General features: G+C 41.5%; 1 protein-coding gene across 6 annotated transcripts in view; it reads right to left on the bottom strand.

The window, feature by feature from the left end:
* The window catches only part of sorcs1 (sortilin-related VPS10 domain containing receptor 1), a 180,349-nt gene that overhangs the window by 109,784 nt on the left and 48,024 nt on the right, over window positions 1-22,541 (bottom strand). For all 6 annotated transcript variants that reach the window (XR_015858240.1, XR_015858241.1, XM_088374787.1 and 3 more), the window contains exon 2: window positions 2,513-2,580. Coding sequence is in view for 4 of the 6 variants with exons in the window: in XM_088374787.1 (XP_088230913.1) it covers window positions 2,513-2,580 (68 nt within the window). In the remaining 2 variants the exon portion in view is untranslated. The remainder of the gene's footprint in view (window positions 1-2,512; window positions 2,581-22,541) is intronic.

Raw genomic sequence — 22,541 nt, 5'->3', positions numbered from 1 at the left:
TCATTAAACTCAGAATGCTGGCAACCTAAATATGTCTATGGACCTTTGACGGTGTCATAGCAGGCATACATATGCCTTGGAGCAACTTTATGACATCAAATTGTAATCTGCTGGACACATCTTCAAGGATTTTCCATGCTAAATTGGCAAACAGGCATAGTGAGATTTGGGGCTTGTACTGAAGTCAATATATGCCAGCTTTTCCACATGTGCCGTCTATGAAATTACAGCCCATGTTCTCTGTCTTCCCCAGGTGGTAAGTGTACTAAACACCTCACCACTAAGGAAGCATCGGAAGCCATTTCATATGTCTCCTCTCAATGGCGGAGAGTGGCTCTACTCTGTACACCTCCCAGATGATCAAACCTCACCCTATCGAAAGACAGAGCCCAGACACCTGATGGGGAGATGCATTTCAACTGGGTGTATCTGCAATCTCGTTTTATTTTTTGTTCACAACCCAGAGCTTGTGAATATTAAGGTGAATAGGAATAATGATCAACCGGTGAATTGAGAGCTTTGCTTTTCAACATTGCTCCTTCTTCACCAGGAGAGACCAAAATATGGACTACATCACAGAAGAATCTGCACTCGCTACATGTCCCCCCTCACTCATTTACAGACGCAAGATACTTGAGTCCCTCCGCCTGGGACAAGATCTTATTCATATACATTGGGTTGTTGCACTGCTCAAAATTTGACGGCCTCTGGATAAATGCTGGCCTTTATCCTGCAGATCAGATGCTCAGTGTCTCTTGAGGTCTGTGAGGCAGTAGGCTGTTTGGGTTCTGCATGATGAATCTGACTGAAGCCAAGCTGAGTTTCCCCTCATTTGAATTACCAGCAGCCTCCACTCCTGCTGGTGCTGCTACCAGAGCACCGTGAAGAGACCCATAGATATGTTTGTAAAACCTTATTCAGGCCGTCACAAAATTATAATAATTCAAAACTAGTGACATTGTTCTTAACCCCTCTCAAACTATTTGCAGCCTTTCTGTGAAATTCTGAACTTTTTCATTGATAAAATCGCTAACGGTCGTGCACCCTTTTCAAACGATTTGACCTCTTGGTCGACAGTGTTAATTTTTTTTTAAACTGTTTCCTTGATGTTTTTAAAGGACATGGCTTGACAGATTAAGCCGTCCAACTACCCCCATGACTCTGTAAGGAGGTCCTCACGAGTATAGGTCAAAGGGTTTGGGCCATTAACAGCAGTCTGTATTCTAAACATTAAGGACCCAAAATTGAACCTTGGGGAACTCCTAATGTAACATGACACCACTGACAACTCTCTATCTGTGATTAGATAAGTATGATGCAAGCCACTTTAAGAAGTTGCCATGAAATCCGTAAGACACTCTTCACAAGGTTCGTGGGCGGGCTTGAGCCTATCCCAGCAGTCTTTGGGTGGAAGGCGGAGGACACCCTTAACTGGTCGCAAGACAATCGCAGGGCACACATAGACATACAATCATCCATACTCACAATCAAGCCTATGAACATTATGAAGTGGTCAATCGGCCTACCATGCATGTTTTTGGAACGTGGGAGGAATGAATGGATGTCTAAAACGATTCTGAAGAATTGCCCGATACAGTTTTTATACTTATGATTGAAATAAGATGAGATGCAACACGCACATTTCACTGGGCGCTGAATCTGTCTTCTTGCGTCTCAATCAAATCCACCAAAATCATATTACACCATCTGTGCCACTACTGCCTTTTGCCACTTTAAAATCTAGTCTACTTTTTGTCACCAAGTTTCCACTTGCCCTTTCCACCTTGTAAATTTGCCTAGTTTTGGATAAACTCTAAAAAATTTAAAACAGTTTCAAGATTTTCTCAATATTTATTTACAATAACGATGTTTATTTACAATCACGTTGGACTCTACAGGGCATTTTTACATTACACAGAACTACAAAATATTTATATTTAATATTAACATTTATATTTTTGCCACTTTAAAATCTAGTCTCCTTTTGGTCACCAAGTTTCCACTTGCCCTTTCCACCTTGTAAATTTGCCTAGTTTTGGATAAACTCTAAAATATTTAAAACAGTTTCAAGATTTTCTCAATATTTATTTAAAATAACGATGTTTATTTACAATCACGTTGTACTCTACAGGGCATTTTTGCATTACACAGAACTACAAAATATTTTTAAACGAATAGGGTGTTTTTAGACCTTTTTTTTTTTTTCTTAAATCTAGATTCCACTCTATGTTCAAATACTTTCCTTGCAGTATCTGACATTTCTTTCAGTAATGTCACTAAGTATTGTCTTGACATTGCCTAACATTTGCCTTCTTATCCCTGGTGTCACGTTTTGTTTTGGGGGTCAAATTCTTCAGTCTCCTGAATGCATGAATGATGAGTGTTTCAGTCTGAAGAATACTGTTGTAGTGAGTATGCCCAATGTTTTTGCAATCATTTTTTTGGGGGCGTTGGTCTGAAATATGTAACTTTAATGTTCCATCATTGGCACTTTGAAATATAAATAGCTTACCTCCATAGTGAGCTCTCAGTAACACTGTTGAGGTTGAAGTCAAATAATTTGGTCAGCATCAAAATCACCTGCAAAAGATGACAAATAGATTATTTAAATATTTTTGAACACTGGAGTGATCATTCAATATATAATATGAATCAACATTCTTGTTGAAGGTGAGAGCTCTTTGTGATTTTGTGTGATCCATATTTTATGACAATGTGATTCATGTTTTTGTTTATAGATCATTTTCATCATTACTTCACTGCAATATAAATACAGTAATCCCTCATTTATCGCGGATAATTGGTTCCAAGACCACTCGCGATAGGTGAAAATCCCCGATGTAGTTACAATATCCATAAAAGACTTTTATGAACCTTTATTGTATTTTATGGTATTTATAAGCACTGTATATTGTACTTTTAAACAGTAAACATTTTAAAATGTGAAAACTGATTTTCATAAACATAATTTAAATAAATAGATAAAAAAAGAGTAAATACATTGTTGCAATATCCGCACAAGACTTTTTGAACCATTATTGTAGTTTTATACACTTTATTGTTTGTTTTAAAAAAATATATTTTTAAACACTTTTGTAAAATTTAATATCTATTACTTTTATAATTTTATAAAGTGACACCACAAAAAGCCGCGACGCATCGGGGAGTCGCTGGTGGTGTAGGGGTGCACTTGCCTGTCTTGTGTATTTCATCTCATATGACGGTGTGAATGTGTGTGTGTGTGTGTGTGTGTGTGTGTGTGTGTGTGTGTGTGTGTGTGTGCGTGCGTGTGTGTGTGTGTGTGTGTGAGACTTAGAAAAAAAGAAAAAAATCCGCGATGCACCGAATCTATCCGCAATGATTGTTTAAAAAAAAAAAAACGTGATGGACCGCGGCCGCGACAGGTGAACCGCGAAGTAGCAAGGGATTACTGTATACAACCTCAACACTTCAAGCACAAAAAAATGTCACATGGCATATGTAGCTGTAAACAATTAGTCACTGTATTTATACAAAAATAAGCATGGTAATCCAATCTATCCCCTATCATTCATGTGTGCCCTTTCTAAGAGCTGTTTGTAATTGGAGTAGTTGAGAAAATGTGTGACTTAAATGACTTTGTGAGAGATTTCCACCAGCATGTCATTCCTGTGAGGACAAGTTTAACAGATGCACTTCGGGTGGAATTACATTGCTTGGTTGGGCCCTGTGTGATATCGCTTATTAATCATGAGGTAACATCTGCAGTCCTCAAAATACTCAAAACGTGCAGTGCATTTGGCCAGCTTAGGGTTATTAAAATGTGCAGAGTAAAATAACCACGAGGATAACAGCATTAGTAAAGTGTGTTTATTAAGAGTGATTTAGGAAGAGCATGTTGTCAGTGTAGTGGAGAATTGGCCTGGGGAATGAATAACCTTAAATGTCTAGACTAGACTAGACCTTTGCATGCTAATGACTGAACAAACGCTTTCAGCTGCCCAGCTGGAGGCTAAATTGACACTTGCTCCACACAGCTTTTCACTTCCACTGGATTCTTTCACTTCCTCCTCCACATTCTTCTTTGAAGTTAACCTGATGTAAACTGACATACAGTCAAATACTTCGTCAAATGTTCTCAAGGTCATCCAATTAGGAATTTGACCTGGATTGTCCACCAAACATCTAAAGCATGCATTTAAAGTTGCATAAACCTCTAGAATTCAAACCAAAGTCTCACATGACCTCACACATGCTGTTAGTGTAATAACAAAACTTTACCTCAGTGAGCAATAATGGGTCACCTGTAAGGGTTTATTCTGGCAACATCATCTAAAATGATCCATTCAAACAAGTAAAGAAAAAAACTATTCACATTGAGGTCTCATATATGTATGTAAATCATCTCTTCCATGGACAAAAAGCCAGGTCAAAAAAAAGTTTTAATGTCGACACTATGTTTTAAGTGACAATAACATTCACATTCTTAACTGTCATACAAGTGGATATGTATGTCAGATCTGTGCCTATGGATGGGTCATACCGGGCCCTTCCCATCCACAAGTTTATGCAATGCACAAAAAAGACCAAAGCAAAACAAAAACACCATGTGCACAGTTAGACTGTAATCACTCATCCTCTTAAAATGTCAACTATTGCCCCAGTCTGGGGATCGGTCTGCTGTACAGTAAAGCTATTGACCCTTTGGTGAGGCCTGACATGTTGGTCAAGATGTACTAAACTGTAATATTATATAATTATTGTATTGTATTGTATTGTGTTGTGTTGTGTTGTGTTGTGTTGTGTTGTGTTGTGTTGTGTTGTGTTGTGTTGTGGTGTGGTGTGGTGTGGTGTGGTGTGGTGTGGTGTGGTGTGGTATTGTATTGTATTGTATTGTATTGTATTGTATTGTATTGTATTGTATTGTATTGTATTGTATTGTACTGTATTGTATTGTATTGTACTGTACTGTACTGTACTGTACTGTATTGTATTGTATTGTATTGTATTGTATTGTATTGTATTGTATTGTATTGTATTGTATTGTATTGTATTGTATTGCTATGCAATATTCAACAGTGTTGGTTGTAAAAGCTTAGTAAAATCCATTGCATTCATCATACACACAGGCGGCATGGTAAACTGTTTTGCATGCCCGCCTCACTGTTCAGAGTTGCAGGGTTCAATTCTGGCCTTCCTGTGTGGAGTTTGCATGTTCTCTCCGTGCCTGCATGGGTTTCCTACGGATACTCCGGTTTCCTCCCACATCCCAAAACTATGCATGGTAGGCCGTTTGACCACTCCAAATTGCCTGTAGGTGGGATTGTGAGTGTGAATGGTTGTTTGTCTATGTATGCCCTACGATTGGCCAGTTCAGGGTGTACCACGACTACAGCACAAAGACTGCTCAGTTTCGTTTCAGAATGTTCGCGATCCCCGTGAGGATAAGGGGATTGAGATAATGGATGGACGGCTGATCATTCATATGGTTTTGGACTGCTAAGGGAAAGGTTCTACTTTCCCACATCACACTAAGTTGTAGTTCCAATTGTATTGTCATCCTCATGTTTTTGTTTCTCTTCACCGATATCCTCTGTGGTGGCATCTGAAAACAGTGCAAAAGTAAAATGAAAAAGCACATTCCCACTCATGGGTCAATGTGTCATGGCTTTGTGATTGTCTACTTGTTTGCTTATTTCGATGTTTGCAATTCTTATGTTGTTTGCCGCGCTTTTTCTTCTTGAGTAAGATTCTGTTTCTATTTTACTCCAGTGGCATCTGTCATCTGCTGTGGCACTGTGCTGTCCTCACTACACGTAACTGGGTGCTTTTAGACAGCCAGCGAATCAATCTGAAAAATTCTGCACCCAAGGCCCACTTCTCTTGGTTAATGAAGTTTACCGTCCATCCAGGCAGCCATGAAAAAAGGAATCGTGTCGACACAAGTGCTTCAGTTTGCTTGCTTTAGTGATGGAAGACATGACAGGCAACATCATTCTCCTTTTAGTTTTGATCACTGCTATTTTCTTCCTCCTCAATTTGTACCTTTCCAACTTTTTTGTCATTAAATGATCATTAAACTGCTCTGGACTATGTTTTTGACTCTGACATTCATTTGAGAAGAGTATCAGCACTTGTGTTTGCCTTTATGCAGCAATTGCTGTTGATGAAAAATAATCTTGCCACTTGACTGCGATAGTTTGGCTGTGGGGTGTTTGTTATTTTGTGCCTTAATGGGCAACCATTTTCTTGTTAAGCAGAGAATGTCAGCACTGTTGGACTGACTGCAATGGTACGGCTGCAGGGTGCCGCGACAGTGAGGAGCTTCCCCCCACCCACGAAGTAGAGTCAAATGTGTCCCGAAGGAGCTATGAAGAAGGATGAGGATCAGCACTATAAAGTAAAGTGAAGCGAGAGAGATGATTAAATGGGATAGGGCAACGGAACCAATCTTTCTCTATGTATGTTACTCACCATCGGACAAACTATGGACTACCAGAAAAGTACAGTTACCTGTTTACTTTCAAATTCATCTTGTAATAAAGCCAAATGATGTCTAAGGATACTTCAATCTTTGGCTCCTCTCCCATCTCATGACAGCTAAGCTTCAAACATGTGCAACAGGAGGGAATCAAACTCTGCACCTGCAAAGTGCCAGTGTGAGGGGAGGTCGTGTATTTTGATTGGAGATTTTAAGTCATTCTTATTGCAGTTGGGACCCAAGTGCAGGGAAGCAGGAAAACAAGACTGTAAGATTATGCAAAAATATTTTTTTTAAACTGTAAAAGATGTAAAAATATCAATATTACTGAAAAAACAAACAAGGTCCAAGGTAACAAACTAACACTCGATTGTGAAATGACTTTACTTGGAGAAGGGGCAAGAGAGTAAACACCATAAACCGACAAAGACAGTAAAAAATGGGAACTAAATACAAGAAAACATAAGGGACTGGGCTGACAAGAACAGACACAGAAACCTAATGAGAGACCTGAGAAAGGAGACAGAGCGTTTATTTTTCCTTGTTTTGCTCTCCTGTCTGTAGTCAGGGCTGCTTAGCAAAATAGAAGGTTCTCAATTGTCTTAGTTAGAGAAATACATAAATTCTACAAACAAAAAACACTAGTACTATTTGATGTAAGTATCACATCATTACACTTCCTGTGTTTCAAAAACGTTAACTACGGTATTTTACGGGCTATAAGTCGGTCCAAAGTACAAGGCGCACCTGCCATAAAATGCATAATAAAAATAAAAAGACATATATAAGTCGCACTTGAGTATAAATTGCATTTTTGGGGGAACATTTATTTGAGAAAATCCAACACCAAAAACAGACATGTCCTCTTAAAAGGCTATTTAAAATAAAAGTAGAATAGAGGCAACAACAGGCTGAATAATTGTACGGTGTGCTAACGTTATATGACACATAAACAACGAACTGAGAACGTGCCTGACGTAACATATTAAGAGTTATTCCCATAACTATAGCACAAATAACATTTCAACAAGTTTACCAAGCCATCCATGTCACTCCAAATCACTAAATCCATGAAATCTTCATCCTCTGTGTCACTTTTAAACAACTCCGCTAACTCCGGAGATAGAAGATGCAGCGCTTCCTCTTCTATGTGGTTTACGTCACACTCATCATCAGTTGCAGTTCCAATTCTTCCACAGGCCTAGAGCGCCCTCATGCAGTTTGGTGTGAAAATAACATATGAAATTATATAATAATGTGTTAATATTTTACCCATAAGTCGCTCCTGAGTATAAGTCGCACCTCCGGCCAAACTATGAAAAAAACTGTGGCTTATAGTTCGGAAAATACGGTACTTTAATTCTTGACGACTGGGTTGGATTTCAGGATTTGATGTTTATGCCTGAAGTCTCCATTTTGAGTTATACGTTTGTCATTTGACACAGGCATGTTTTCCACGAATGTTGTACAACTGCATGTTGTGCAGTTTAACAACTTACTCCTGGCTGATGCCAAAGTCTAACAACCTTTTTTTCTTTTCATTGTTGATCTGTCATCTTTGTAGGTGATGTCATCAGACTGTATGGTAAATGACTATACATAGTACCGTAATTTACGGACTATAAGCCGCGACTTTTTTCCAAAATTTTGGACCCTGCGACTTATAGTCAGGTGCGGCTTATATAAGATTTTTTTCGTGATTTTTGTGATGACTTGATCACTTTTACTCTTAACACTATTGTATACAGTAAAAGCTACAAAACAAACTGACAAATAACTCGTTTTAAAATCAGACGAGTAAAAACTGGTCAAATATTTTAAAAAAACGATATTATTAAAAGTGAAGACAATTTGCAATTCTAGTAATGACACGAATTTGATGCACAATTTGTCTTCGCGGGCCTTGAGTTTGACACCTGTGCTCTAAACCCTTTCTCTTACTCTGCCATGTCACTCAGAGATTACACAAAGCAGTGGCGCTGTTTGGACCATCTGCATTGTATTAAAACCCAATTAATCAGGATTTAAATTCAATTTTGCTCACCAAAAACAAGTTGTAATGAATGTGAACTTTTTTATTTTTATTTTATTCAGAAGGTTACTTTGAACCTTAAACGGCGGCGCGGCGTACTTATGGATTTTTACAGCCTCCGGCCTCCAGGAGGCGCTCTAGCAGGAAGCAAGAGCGAGACAGGCGAAGAAGAGATAATGCGCCGAAGAAGACGCGGTAGTTTGTGTTTACATTTCGCGCATCACGCACAACGCGATCAAGACGGACATTACTGAAAGGAAGCCTTTATACACAAACCATCATCATGGGGGACAAAAGAAGTGCATATGATGCCGCTTTTAAGCCAAAGGCAGTCGATGTTGATGACATTATCTTGTGTCTACTCTGGAGAGTACTTATGGATTTTTACGGCCTCCGGTCTCCAGGGGGCGCTCTAGCAGGAAGCAAGAGCGAGACAGACGAAGAAGAGATAATGCGCCGAAGAAGACGTGATCGTCTCGCGCATCACGCACACACCCGCATTCACACAAAGACAGGAAGCTTTTATACACAAACCGTCATTATGGGGGACAAAAGAAATGCATATGATGCCGCTTTTAAGCTATACGTGTTGCTCGCTAGTTTAATGTAATTTAGCGCTTCGTGCATGAATAAGAATAGCATGAACAGACCCTCTTCACACTCGAAGAAATGCATAAAAGCGACGACGAAAGAGAGACTGAGAAAGTGTGAGGCGAAGGATATCTAACGCTATTCCAATCGGACACTAAGGAGGAAGACTTCGATGGTTTCAGTGCACAGGAGGAAGATGAAGACGGCTCTTTTTTTACTTTTACTGGTATGTTTATTTTAACCAGCCCTGTTAGTGCTGTGCTACCGTGTTGCTGCTGTGTTGCTGCTGTGTTACCGCCGCGTCTCAGTGACTTTGCTGTGTTTCTTCCGTGTTGCTGCGGTATTACTGCCGCGTCACAGGCAGTGTTTGGAAAGAAATGTTAAGGTATGTTATTAAAGCTTTAAAAAAACTTTCTGTGTCCAGTCTTTCTTTGCTAATAACTTGCGTGCACACTTCCGCGTTGCTGCGGTACCACTGCTGCGTCACAGGCCATGTTTAGAAAGACATGTTCAATTATGTTATTAAAACGTTAAAAAGGCTTTCTATGTACTGTCTTTCTTTGTAAAAAAACTCGTGTGCACGTACGGCTTATAGTCCGGTGTGGCTTATGTAAGAAAAAAACACTTCACTTTTGCACTTCAAAATATTCCACAGGCCCATATAACAGTATATAAATTACATATCAAATAACTATTATATTAGCAATAATTTTATCAAACCATCTGTGTCACTCCAAATCATTAAATCCATCAATCAAATTCCTCGTCCTTTGTCAACAACGCCGCACGTGCGCCCTGACGTCAGCCTCGTCGTTATTCCACAGATCTAGTATATAACTATATTGTGGCATTAACAAAGTACAAGGAAAGACGTGGGTTTGGTAAACGGCTCTTTATTTAACAAAACGAGTTCAACGAGCCAACAACTACTGAACTGTAACGGAAAAAACATATACAAATTGCTACACGAAATAAAATATATCAAATAACTATAACATAAATAGTTCACCGTCACACGGCCCCAAGCACCGGCGTTGACTTCCAGGTGTGTGGCGGCGTGGACTTCCATCCCCGGTGGCGGCACTTCATGCCGCGGAGGTGGAAGAGAGCTCCATAGAATAGGACCGGGCGTGCGTAAAAGCCATGTGCGAGCCCCATCCACCGTCCCCGGACAGCCACCCGGCCGAGCACCGGCCGAGCACCGGCCGAGCACCGGCCCCCGACTTCCATCCACGGAGGTGAAAGAGAGCTCCGTAGAGTAGGACCGGGCGTGCGTAAAAGCCAAATCATTAAATCCTTCAAACTCTTCGTCCTACGTGTCACTTACAAACAAAGCCGCTAATAATGCCGGTAGTATGTGGGGCCCTTCGTCATCCCGTGATCGAATCGTTGTCCTTTAAGTAAAAAAACACCGCGCGCTGACGTCACTTGAAATTCAAATTACAGTAATCCCTTGCTACATCGTGGTACGTTTATCGCAGTTTCACTTATTATTTGTGAAAAAATTCACATATAAGTCGCTCCTCTGTACAAGTCGCCCCCCCACCCTAACTATGAAAAAAAACGCGACTTATAGTCCGAAAATTACGGTATGTATTATGTATTACCCCAAATCTAAAATAACAAATCATTTTTGTATGACAATTATTAGATGATACAATAAATGGGATATATTATTAATATAAATGAATAAATCAGGTTGTAACAGTATTTTATATTATGGTTTTATATAAATCGCTCAATATTAACTTCATATTTCACTTTTACACCACACAACCACGCGTGATAATGTTATATTAAGAATTACCTCTAGGCATAAAGGATTTTTGATGGTGTCAATTTGACCTTATTTCTATTTCTATAATTTCCTTTGGGAAAATGCGCTCCAAAATCCGAAAGATCAGAGATCATTCAGCACACAGGAATGCGCTGTATTCATTCATTCTTTCATGATTTTGAGTCTCGAGATAAAAGTGACAAAGCAATCACTGCATTTCAATGTGCACAAAGATGGAGCTTTTGCGTCCCTCATGTCCCTTGTGGCTAATATATTGTACTCAATGTTTGAGTGAAAATAGTTGAGTACGTGTCTGTACACTGTACAGGGAAGAACTGCAAAACCAACTAATAGGTGGAGGTATAAGTCTTCATTAGTTGAAGGGCAGTGTGCATATGGGGCCTTCTGTCTCACACATATGGAGACTGCGTGGGTAGTCCTCAGTGAGAGGTCCTGTCAGTTGGACTCCCACTGGAAAGTGCATATGCCCCATCACAGTCCATGCCAATTAGGTTTACAGGCTTTTTCTGCTGTAAATACAACAAAGTCAGGGCCAGCAGAGATGGCCTGCTGTCAGAGCTACCCTCCCCAATGTGACGCCTTTAGTGAGATTTTATTTGGCACATTTCATTTCTTCATTTGGAATTTACAGTGCATATGCATAAACAGAAACTGAATAGTGTTGTTTCAAATCAGTCTTCAATTCATAAATAGCACCTGCTTTTGGAATGAAATGACTTCAAAGATTATTAGCGGTATTATGTTTTAAATATTGCCGATTGGCTGGCAACCAGTTCAGGGTGTCCCCCGCCAACTGCCCGATGACTGCTGGGATAGGCTCCAGCACGCCCACGACCCCCATGGGGAGAAGCGGTATAGAAAATGGATGGATGGATGGATGGATGGATGGATGGATGGATGGATGGATGGATGGATGGATGGATGGATGGATGGATGGATGGATGGATGGATGGATGGATGGATGGATGGATGGATGGAAGTATAAAAATTAAAACCCCTCTCCGTGAGTCGTCACCTTATTGTGGTGGAGGGGTTTGCGTGTCCTAATGATCCTAGGAGCCATGTTGTCTGGGGCTTCATTCCCCTGGTAGGGTCACCCATGGCAAAAGGGTCCTAGGTGAGGGGCCAGACAAAGCACGGCTCACAATAATCCCTTATGATGAGTACAAAAAATGGACCTCGTTTTCCCTCGCCCAGACATGTGTCACCGGGGCCCCCTCTGGAGCCAGGCCTGGAGGTGGGGCTCGAAGGCGAGCGTCTGGTGGCTGGGCCTTCACCCATGGGGCCCGGCCTGGCACAGCCAGAGAAGGAGACGTGGGTCCCCCTTCCCATGGGCTCACCACCAAAGGGGATGTGGGATGGGCCAAAGGGGTCGTGTGCTGTGAGCTGTGCAGCGGCCAAAGGCGGGGACCTTGGCGGTCCGATCGCCGGCTGTAGAAACTGGCTCTTGGGACATGGAATGTCACCTCTCTGGCTAGAAAGGAGCCCGAGCTGCTGTGCGAGGCAGAAAAGTTCCGACTAGACATAGTTGGACTTGCCTCCACACACAGTTTGGGCTCTGGTACAAGCCCTGTTGAGAGGGGCTGGACTCTCTTCCACTCTGGAATTGCCCACGGTGAGAGGCGTCGAGCAAGTGTGGCCCCCCGGCTGGGTGCCTGCACATTGGGGTTCACCCCGGTGAACGAGAGGGTAGTCTCCCTCCGCCTTTGGGTGGGGGGACGGGTCCTGACTGTTGTTTGTGTCTATAAACCAAATGGCAGCTCCGAGTACCCACCCTTTTTGTACTCCTTGAAAGAAGTGCTGGAGAGCGCTCCTTCTGCGGACTCCATCGTTCTGCTGGGTGATTTCAATGCTCACGTGGGCAATGAAAGTGAGTCTTGGAGGGGCGTGATAGGGAGGAACATCCCCCCCCCCCCCCCCCCTCTCGATCTGAACCCGAGCAGTGTTCTATCATTGGACTTCTACGCTCAACACGGATTGTACATAATGAACACCATGTTCAAGCATAAGGGTGTCCATGTGTGCACTTAGCAACAGGACACCCTAGACCGCGGTTCGATGATCGACTTTTTAGTTGGGTCATTGAAGTTGCGGCCGCATGTTTTGGACACTCGGGTGAAGAGAGGGTCGGAGCTTTCAACTGATCACCACCTGTTGGTGGGTTGGCTCCGATGGTGGGGGAAGATGCCGGTCCGACCTGGCTGACCCAAACGTACTGTGAGGGTCTGCTGGGAACGTCTGGCAGAATCCCCTGTCAGGAAGAGCTTCAACTCCCACCTCCGGTAGAGCTTCTCCCACGTCGCAGTGGAGGCCGGGGACATTGAGTCCGACTGGACCATGTTCCGTGCCTCCATTGTTGAGGCAGCCGACCGGATCTGTGGCTGTAAGGTGGTCGGTGCCTGTCGTGGCGGCAACCCACGAACCCGCAGGTGGACACCGGCGGTAGGGGATGCCTTCAAGCTGAAGAAGGAGTCCTATCGGGCCATACTGGCCTGTGGCTGCCTGGGGCCTGTGGTTGCCTGAGGCAAACAATGTGATTTTCAGATGGCCAAGCGTAACGCGGCTTCGGCGGTTGCTGAGGCAAAAACCCGGGCGTGGGAGGAGTTTGGCGATGCCATGGAGAATGACTTCCGGACAGCTTCGAGGAAATTCTGGTCCACCATCCGGCGTTTCAGGAAGGGGAAGCAGTGCGCCATCAACACTGTTTACAGTGGAGATGGCATGCTGCTGACCTCGACTCGGGACGTCGTGAGTCAGTAGGGAGAATACTTCGAAGACCATTTTATAATTATTAGCATTATTATTTTTGTTGTTTACTCACTTCCGCTCCACGCTTAGGATAAAAATACATTTATCACCAAAACAACAGTGGCAAAAACAGGTTATGATGAGGCAAGAAAAAACACGACAGGCATATGCCGGCAACCGAAAGACTACCTAAATTCAAAGGCTCATGTATTTTAGCCTTATCACATCTACATTTATACTAGTAGCAGTGACGACCACAACGAGGTAAAGTGACACTTTGTCGCTAGATTATTATGTCCACTAATACTCGGACAATACAGTGGAAGCAAGAGTATTTATTTAGCCACCGATTGTGCAATTTCTCCCACTTAAAATTATGACAGAGGTCTGTAATTTTCATTATTTGTAGCCTACACTTCAACTGTAAGAGACAGGATATGAAAAAACTGAATGAGTGAATGAATGAATTTATACTGAATTCCAAATAGTCAATGTATAGATGCACACATACAAATTGCATAGATCCTCCTCCGCATATGTTGCACCTGTGCTGGTTTAAATGTGATAGAATGTAAATCAAAGGCACTAATTGCAATAACAGTAAGAGGAGGGTCATCTTAAAGTTGCAGGTGACATGTCAGCGATGCTGTCAACCGATGCAAAATGATAGTTTTTTTTCCCTTTTCTTTTATTCCTCTGGGGGAATCCTGTGAAGGAACCTTTTTCACAATTCTGAACAGATTCAAATGATGCAGTACTCTCAAAAGAACTGCCGTGCCCATCATTTGTGCACAAAAAGTGATGGACCACTTTAGCTGTAGTTGTGCATCTCAATAGTAGCCTTCTTTCCAACAAGTTGCCGTTTTTAGATTTTTGTCCGTCTTGGGAGTCAAAGCTGTTCTAACTTCAGAGTCCAAGTGCTTACAGTCTGAGCTATTGATGCCCTGAGCCAAAACAATTCATTCTACCCGTGTGTGTGCATGCGTATGTAACAAGTTGCAGTTAACAGGAACCTCCGCTACTGTTTGCTTTACTTCTCGATTGGTTGCACTCCGCCTTGCTCTCAGACAGAATTTGTTCAGTGCAGTAATCTTGGGAATAATGAAACTACACTGTAGTTAGGGTGAATGAAGAGAGGGGGCATTGAATCGGATTGAATTGAATTTAATTCATTCATTTCAAAAAGGCAAACCACACATAACCAATCAAATGAAAACAAATACACTCAAAAGCACAAGCAAGGTTAAAGTCATTCAAACTATGACTCTGTACAAACAACAGATACAAACAATCCACTGCACAAAATAGGCAGAGCCTACCTGTTTGGATTAATAACCCATTTCATTTAATGCTTGTTTTACAGCTGTTACATTCAACAGCCACTCACCAGGGGCGGCAGGGAGCTTCTGCAGTCCTTCCATCCCCAAATATACACATATAAATTAAAAAGTTTAATTCCTGTATTTAACATCACATACCTTCGTGTTTGCCTGCTGGTCAGGGCTAACTCAGAAACACTGAGCAAAAGAATATCCAACAAGCCATGTAGGTTGAGTTAAAACTCGTACGTGTTGTAGACAATCTATGACAAATCATTAGCTAGCCTAAACATAATGTTTATGTATGAAGCCATTAAAACTGCACACAACTCCAAATAACAAAGGAGTTTTTCATTTCTCAAAATGTTTTACGATTTACTTGTTAACATTCTGCACAGATATAAGAATTTTGCTTTTTTTAGAGTGTGTTGAATCTGAATCTGAATCTAACCCTAACACTAACCCAAACACTTACAAACATTTTGCTAGTATGACACTACCAACACTTGAACTACGCTTTCTTCTAAAATAACAAAATAAAACAATACGTATGCCTAAATTTAATCCCAAAAATTGCTGGCTATTAATTTGCAGTAAATTAAAAAACACCCGTTTTGTTTTGTTTTTTCTTAATAAAGAGAAAAATTAATGAGCTGAATTAAAATGAAAAAGAACCATGAAATATGAGGTCAATGGAAACACAATCTTGTTATTGACCAATAAAAGAGTGTGTGTTTGAGATTATAGTGTGTATGAGAGGTAGAGCTGTGCGATAAATGTTGGTATCGCGAATACCGATGCCAAGTACTTTTAGGTTAAAAAAAATTATGCTATTTAAAATTGCTTGTCCGATTAAATAGCATGTTTTGTGCAAATTGAATGTCCTTGTTGAGTTCTTAACCAAACCATTGTATCTTCAATGGAAACATACCTGGATTGTTGTTTTAAGTTACAATGTAAACACCTGGGAGTTCTGAATTCTGAGGCACACACATATCTGTTAAGGGTTGGGAAGCTGCAGAGAGTGGTGAAGGCAGCCCAGAGGATCATCGGCCGCCCTCTCCCCTCCCTTACGGACATCTACACTACCCGCTGCCTCAGCAGGGCTAAGGCCATCTCAGCGGACAGCTCCCACCCTGGCTCCGCCCTGTTTGACCTGTTGCCCTCTGGAAGACGCTACAGGCAAATGAAGACCAGGACAAACAGACTCAAAAACAGTTTCTTTCCCCAAGCCATAGCCGCCCTCAACTCCAGCCGACACTGATGACACTTTCCTCCTGCACTGCTACTGCACTTTGTCCGCACTACTGTTTCCGATTATTCATCTACTTTTCTATTAGTCGATTTCTTGACTATGTTACTCGTATCTACCTCATGCACTGGATGGAGGTCTCCAATTTCATTGTACTATGTAGAATGACAATAAAGGTTTTCTGATTCTGATTCTGATTCTGATTTATCTAAGTACTATATATGTAAAATGCAATATTGTTAGAAGAGGCTTTTCTGGCACATGTGATTAGCTAGGTAGTGAAGGAATGAGGTCGAAATACAAAAAGTCCTGCCTCGCTACAAAAACAGATATGCTCAAACCTCATTGAATAAAGTACATAAGCAGACAAGTATATTCACATATTAAATAAATAAAAGAAACATTTGAAGCATATAATTATACCTACACACCAAATCAATAAAGAAGACATAACTAGACATTTTTGATAAGTGGTGATGAGAAAGGTTTTTATAACTTTATGATCTGATATATATATTTCTGAGGACTTTGAAATAACAAATGACTTTTGATATATTGCCTAAATACCTTAATGACCCTTAAGGAACTGTGGAATGCATGCCTGATGTTTTTTCTCTGAATCATGGACACGGCCAGAGTCGTCTTGACCGTTCAGTACTTGATTGTATCTTATGTTTTGACTAATGCTAGACGCCAGTTTTTGATTACTACTGAACGCTCTGCACAGAGGGAAATAGTTTGCCTAACAAAGCAAAGATACGGTTGAATGCGGTACGACAGTGTATGTCCAAGATTGGAGAAGAATGTTCACAGGAAGGTCACGTGGAGATAAAACCAGTGGGTGCCAGAAGGAGCCACCCGAGAACTCGGCCAAAGATGATCGCCAAGGCCGAGAGACGGGATGGAAGACAACAGCCCCCTCCACACACACACACCAACAGCCCCCCACCAACACACCGAATCGCCCATAACCAGCACCACTCCCATGGAAGCAGACTCTCCTTCGAACTTGCCCCACCCCGAAGACTCATCGCCCATCAATCCCAGCCCACAATGTGCTACTGAATATAAAACTGATCTAACAACCTTGGACTTTGCCTTTTCTGAATGGAGACTTTCCGCTCTTGAAGGGCCCAGCGCTGTATTGCACTTTCCTGAAAACAGAGCTTTTTGAACAAGAATTGTGATTGAACTCAACCAAGCTGTCTAAGTCTAATTTCTGCTTCAGTGTCTTTGCATTTTCCTAAATCTGAAGAAATCAAACGAGCACGCAGTGAGTAAATTGAATAACAGGTGATTGGCAAAGGCTTTTGCCGTGAGGCGCAGATAACGCGCTCCCTAAATTATGGACAGAATCCAACAGTAGCTTGAGCTATGGCGTTATCTTGCTGTGAGTCTTCTCTTGCTTTCAGTGGTTTTCCCTTTTCTATGACACTTTTGCACACGTTGATCTCAGTTAAGTCTGCACGGTCACACGTTATCCCACAGGGTCGGCAGACTCGCCCCCTTGCAGGTGGGCAGCCAAGAGTAGTTTAAGAGTCGGGATCTTGGACCTTGTTCCATAATCATGAAGAGAAGGCTCCACAGCTGTGTCTCGATCTTTCTACCATACAGTAGTTAAACAGAGAAGGCAGCCTCCTGGTAATTACTATTAGCATAGCATTAAAGATAAAGAACTGGGACAAAATACAACAATACTACTCGTAAAAACCTTGTTTTGTAATAAGATGATCAAGCACCACCACCCTGGAAGTCTGATGTTAGCAAAATAAAGAGTACACGACTGCCCCCAAATAGTGCTCAAATCAAAAAATCTCCTAGTATGCGGTGGTACTGTTAAGAATCACAAGTATGACGTAATGAGGCACTGGTACACAGCAGGAACAGCAATCAGTCAGAAGAGTTGAAACAAAGCCGTCAGACTCAACACACTCCTGCTCCATTAAGTGCTTGGTATATTTCCATCACCTCATGATACTGATCTTGATGAGGATACAACACAGCTCATTCAAGAAGATACTGCAAAACATTCTATAGTGTTTGGCTTGTTGGCTCACAAGGTGAGGCAGATGTCTGTGGGTTCCCAATTGAAACAATATATTCATAAGCAAATAAGCAATCCCGAAAAGTCTGAAAGGAGAGCATGTGATTAAAAGATATTGGGAAACTTCCTTCTTTGCCTTTTGTGCGGGTCTTGTCAAAAGCATTGGGAAAACAAACAACATACTGCCCTGCATTAAATTGTTTTCCAGGAAATCCCCTTGGATGGAGTTATGAATAATTAAATACCCCTCAACAGCATAGTAAAATATTTTTGACTAAAAATGTCTTTTCAGAGGAAATGAGTTTGAAACACGTTTGCAGAGTGAATTTCCTATATTTGAGTCATAGGGTTGAGGGGCAGTTCACACTGCACTTGCTCAGAGTGGAAACATTCGTGCAGCGGTCCTGCACAGGGGTCCTAACTGCAAGAAGAAATAAACAAGGGAGGCTTTTTCTCAAGGTTTGAGCAAAATGGTAGCATTATTGTAAAAGAATAACATGGTTTGACTATTCTAAGGATGAGAAAGAGACGTGCAAAAGAATTAAATAGGGAATGGCTGCGTCTCATAATAACGCCATGGTAGAAACTTGGAGAATTTAATAGCCTCACCACATTTTTGGGGGCTTCCTTCATTTTCATCATGCCATTTGATGTAAAAGTACACCAAAATAGCACTCGGCAGCAGCTTCTTGCCGTGCCGTGCTGTGCCTCGACACAGCTTTGCACAGTACTGCACTGTTAAGTGCAGTGTGAAAAGGCTATCTGGAATGCAGAGCTCAAGTTAAGGCATTGAGGGGCATTTACGACAATGGGACATTTTCGAGAATGCAAGCATTTTTCAAGTGTATTGACAGCCAAATTCAACCACATCAGTCTCTTATCGAACAAGGCTATTGTCCGTATTTCAGTAAAAAATAAAAATGCCAATTTCCACTTGTCCTCGAAGTGACAGATCTCTCTGTCAACCTTCCTTTTCTTCGTTACAAATCCGTTTTAGAAATGGGTTGGAAATGGCCACACAAAAGTTATGCGGCGAAGGTTCTGTTTGACACTTAACACAACTTTGAGAGTGGTGTATTCGAGAAAGCGCTTGGACCATAATTCTGAAAGCATCCAAAAGCACGGCCACGGGTCTGCTGCCATTTTTGGTCGGAAAAAAAAAACGTTTTTTTTTTTTTTTTTATTTCCTACAGTGGTCAACAGTGCTGATGGGCCACACATGATTAATTTTAAGCAAGAGCCTCTGGGCTGTTGGAAATTTGAAAACAGGGTGTATTTGGCTAAGCCTGATTTTGGACAAGGAAAATGGATGGAGAGCAAATATTGTATTATTACTGTCATAACAGTCATTAATACTTGTTGGAATACAAACGGCTATGGATCGTTAGAATGCAGCAATGGTGAGAGATAATATTTTGGTCCTTGAGAATGTATTCTGTCCATCCATCCATCCATCCATCCATCCATCCATCCATCCATCCATCCATCCATCCATCCATCCATCCATCCGTCCGTCCGTCCGTCCGTCCGTCCAGCCAGCCAGCCAGCCAGCCAGCCAGCCAGCCAGCCAGCCATCCCTCCATTTGTCCATCCATCAATCTGCACCCTTGCCTGAATAATTGTCAAAGTCAAAACTGTATATAATCGAAACACGAGAAATGGTAAATTAAAATGTTTTTTTCCAAAAGCTACAAAGCTAATCAGTTAGAAAACTGATTTTGAAAGATCGGTATAAAAAAATAATCTTTCGGGATTTACGATGTGAAATGATAATATGAAATCATTACATAGTAATATTAAATTACTCTTGAAGGAGTAAAACTACTCTGGTGGACAAGTCTATTTGTTTTATTACAATTAAGTAAACAATCTGAGCATATTGATATTCCCTTCATAGGCAAGGCAAATCTTGGAAGCATCCCCTAACACTCCGTTATGTCACAAAAACAGCATAAGATGATGCGTAATTAGATGTCTCCAAGGTGAAAAATGTCTCAGCAGCTAGAAAAACAGTTGGCAAATGTGATTATAAAAGTATCAAGGTGCAGAAAATCTGAATTAGCTTAGGGATGTTTTTGGAGGCACAACAGATGTTATTTATAGTGGAGAAAATGGGGAGTGTCCTAATGATACAAATGAACGTACTGATCCAGCGTCAACAGGATGCTCCTGCTTCAACTAGCGCAATCTAATCATCCCAATCTCATACATGGGACACAATGACAATGACACCTGGTGATGGGTGCAACCAACGATTATGTTAATATTTAATTACCGTAATCTTTGGACTATAAGCCGTGCCGGACTATAAGGCGACCAGCTAAAATTCGGGGATGTTTTAGATTTTGTTTTATATAAGCCGCACCGGACTATAAGCCGCACGTGTGCACGCGTTTTTTACAAAGAAAGACAGTACACAGAAAGCATTTTTAAAGTTTTAATAACATACTTTGACATGTCTTTCTCAACACTGCCTGTGACGCAGCAGTCGTACCACAGCAACACGGAAGTGTGCACGCGAGTTATTTACAAAGAAAGACGGTACACAGAAAGCTTTTTTAAAAGTTTTAATAACATACCTTAACATTTCTATCCAACACTGCCTGTGACGCGGCAGCAACACGGAAGCAACACAGCACTAATAGGGCTGGATTAAAAAATATATACCGGTAAAAGTAAAAAAAAGACGCGGCGGTAACACAGCAGCAACACGGTAGCACAGCACTAACAGGGCTGGTTAAAAAAGCATACCGGTAAAAGTAAAAAAAGAGCTCCATCGTCTTCATCTTCCTCTTGTGCAGTGAAACCATCAAAGTCTTCCTCCTCAGTGTCCGATTGGAATAGCGTTAGATATCCTTCGCCACACACTTTCTCAGTCTCTCTTTCGTCGTCACTTTTATGCATTTCTTCTAGCATTTTCCATGATGTGGGTCTGTTCATGCTAATTTTATTCATGCACGAAGCGCTAAATTACATTAAACTAGCAAGCGACACGTATAGCTCCAGAGTAGACGTGACCAGGAAATAAAGAAAAGGGCGACGCAACACAATGTCATCAACATCGACTGCCTTTAACTTAAAAGCGGCATCATATCATATGCATTTCTGTTGTCCCCCATAATGACGGTTTGTGTATAAAAGCTTCCTTTCGGTAATGTCCGTCTTGATCTCGTTCTGTCTCTTCTTTGTGTGAATTACACGGCATTATTTGCCTGGCAGATGGACATGCAATCAACACACCACTTTTCTCCCCAGCGACCGTGTCATGCAACCCTCCGCCCAGCAAAGCAGTGCCGCACAACAGCGGTCCACAGCCTTTTTACGAGTGTATAAAAGTGATCAAGTCATCACAAAAATCACAGAGAAAAATCCTATATAAGCCCCCCATAATGACGGTTTATGTATAAAAGCTTCCTTTCAGTAATGTCCGTCTTCATCTCGTTCTGTCTCTTCTTTGTGTGAATTATACGGCACTATTTGCCTGGCGGATGGACATGCGATCACCACACCACTTTTCTCCCCAGTGACCATGTCACATATCCCTCCGCCCAGCAAAGCGGCGCCGCACAACAGCAGTCCACAGCCTTTTTACGAGTGTATAAAAGTGATCAAGACATCACAAAAATCACGGAAAAAATCCTATATAAGCCGCAGGGTTCAAAATTTGAGAAAAAAGTCGCGGCTTATAGTCCGAAATTTACGATAGTCTGTTAATTATTGTCAGTTAACCAAAAATTTTAAAAAAAACTTTTGATTTTCCTATTTTTAGTCAAAAACGGGACATTCATGTTTTTCAAATTTGCAGTGAATAAAATACATGTCAATTAATTAAGATTCATTCCCTGGTTTGGTTAGTAACATGTCAGAAAATTGCAAAAATGTTCTCAGTAAAAGCATATGTTTCCAAATGTCTTATTTGGGGGGGGGGGGGGGGGGGGTGAAAGAGTATGAACCTATAGGCTACTCTTGTGGCAATGTCCATCCATCCATTTTCTATACCGCTTGTCCCCGACAGGGGTCGCAGGCGTGCTGGAGCCTATCCCAGCAGTCATCAGGTAGTAGGCGGGGGACACCCTGAACCGGTTGCAAGCCAATCGAAGGGCACACAGAATGTGACAAGTTTTAAATCAATAATTTCAAATACAGTGATCCCTCATTTTTCACGGGAGATGCATTCCAGAACCACCCGCGAAATACAGACTTCTGTTAAGTAGAAACATTATGTACGTACATTATTTAAAAATTCAAAAACCACCGTGTTAAAATGTCGAACACATAGTGTTTCTTGTTGGCCGCT

The sequence above is a fragment of the Syngnathus floridae genome, chromosome 4, assembly GCF_059516105.1.
Source record: "Syngnathus floridae isolate MCC-2025c chromosome 4, RoL_Sflo_1.0, whole genome shotgun sequence".
Taxonomy (NCBI): domain Eukaryota; kingdom Metazoa; phylum Chordata; class Actinopteri; order Syngnathiformes; family Syngnathidae; genus Syngnathus; species Syngnathus floridae.
Note: the sequence above shows the minus strand (reverse complement) of the source record. Positions and strands in the feature narration are given on the sequence as shown.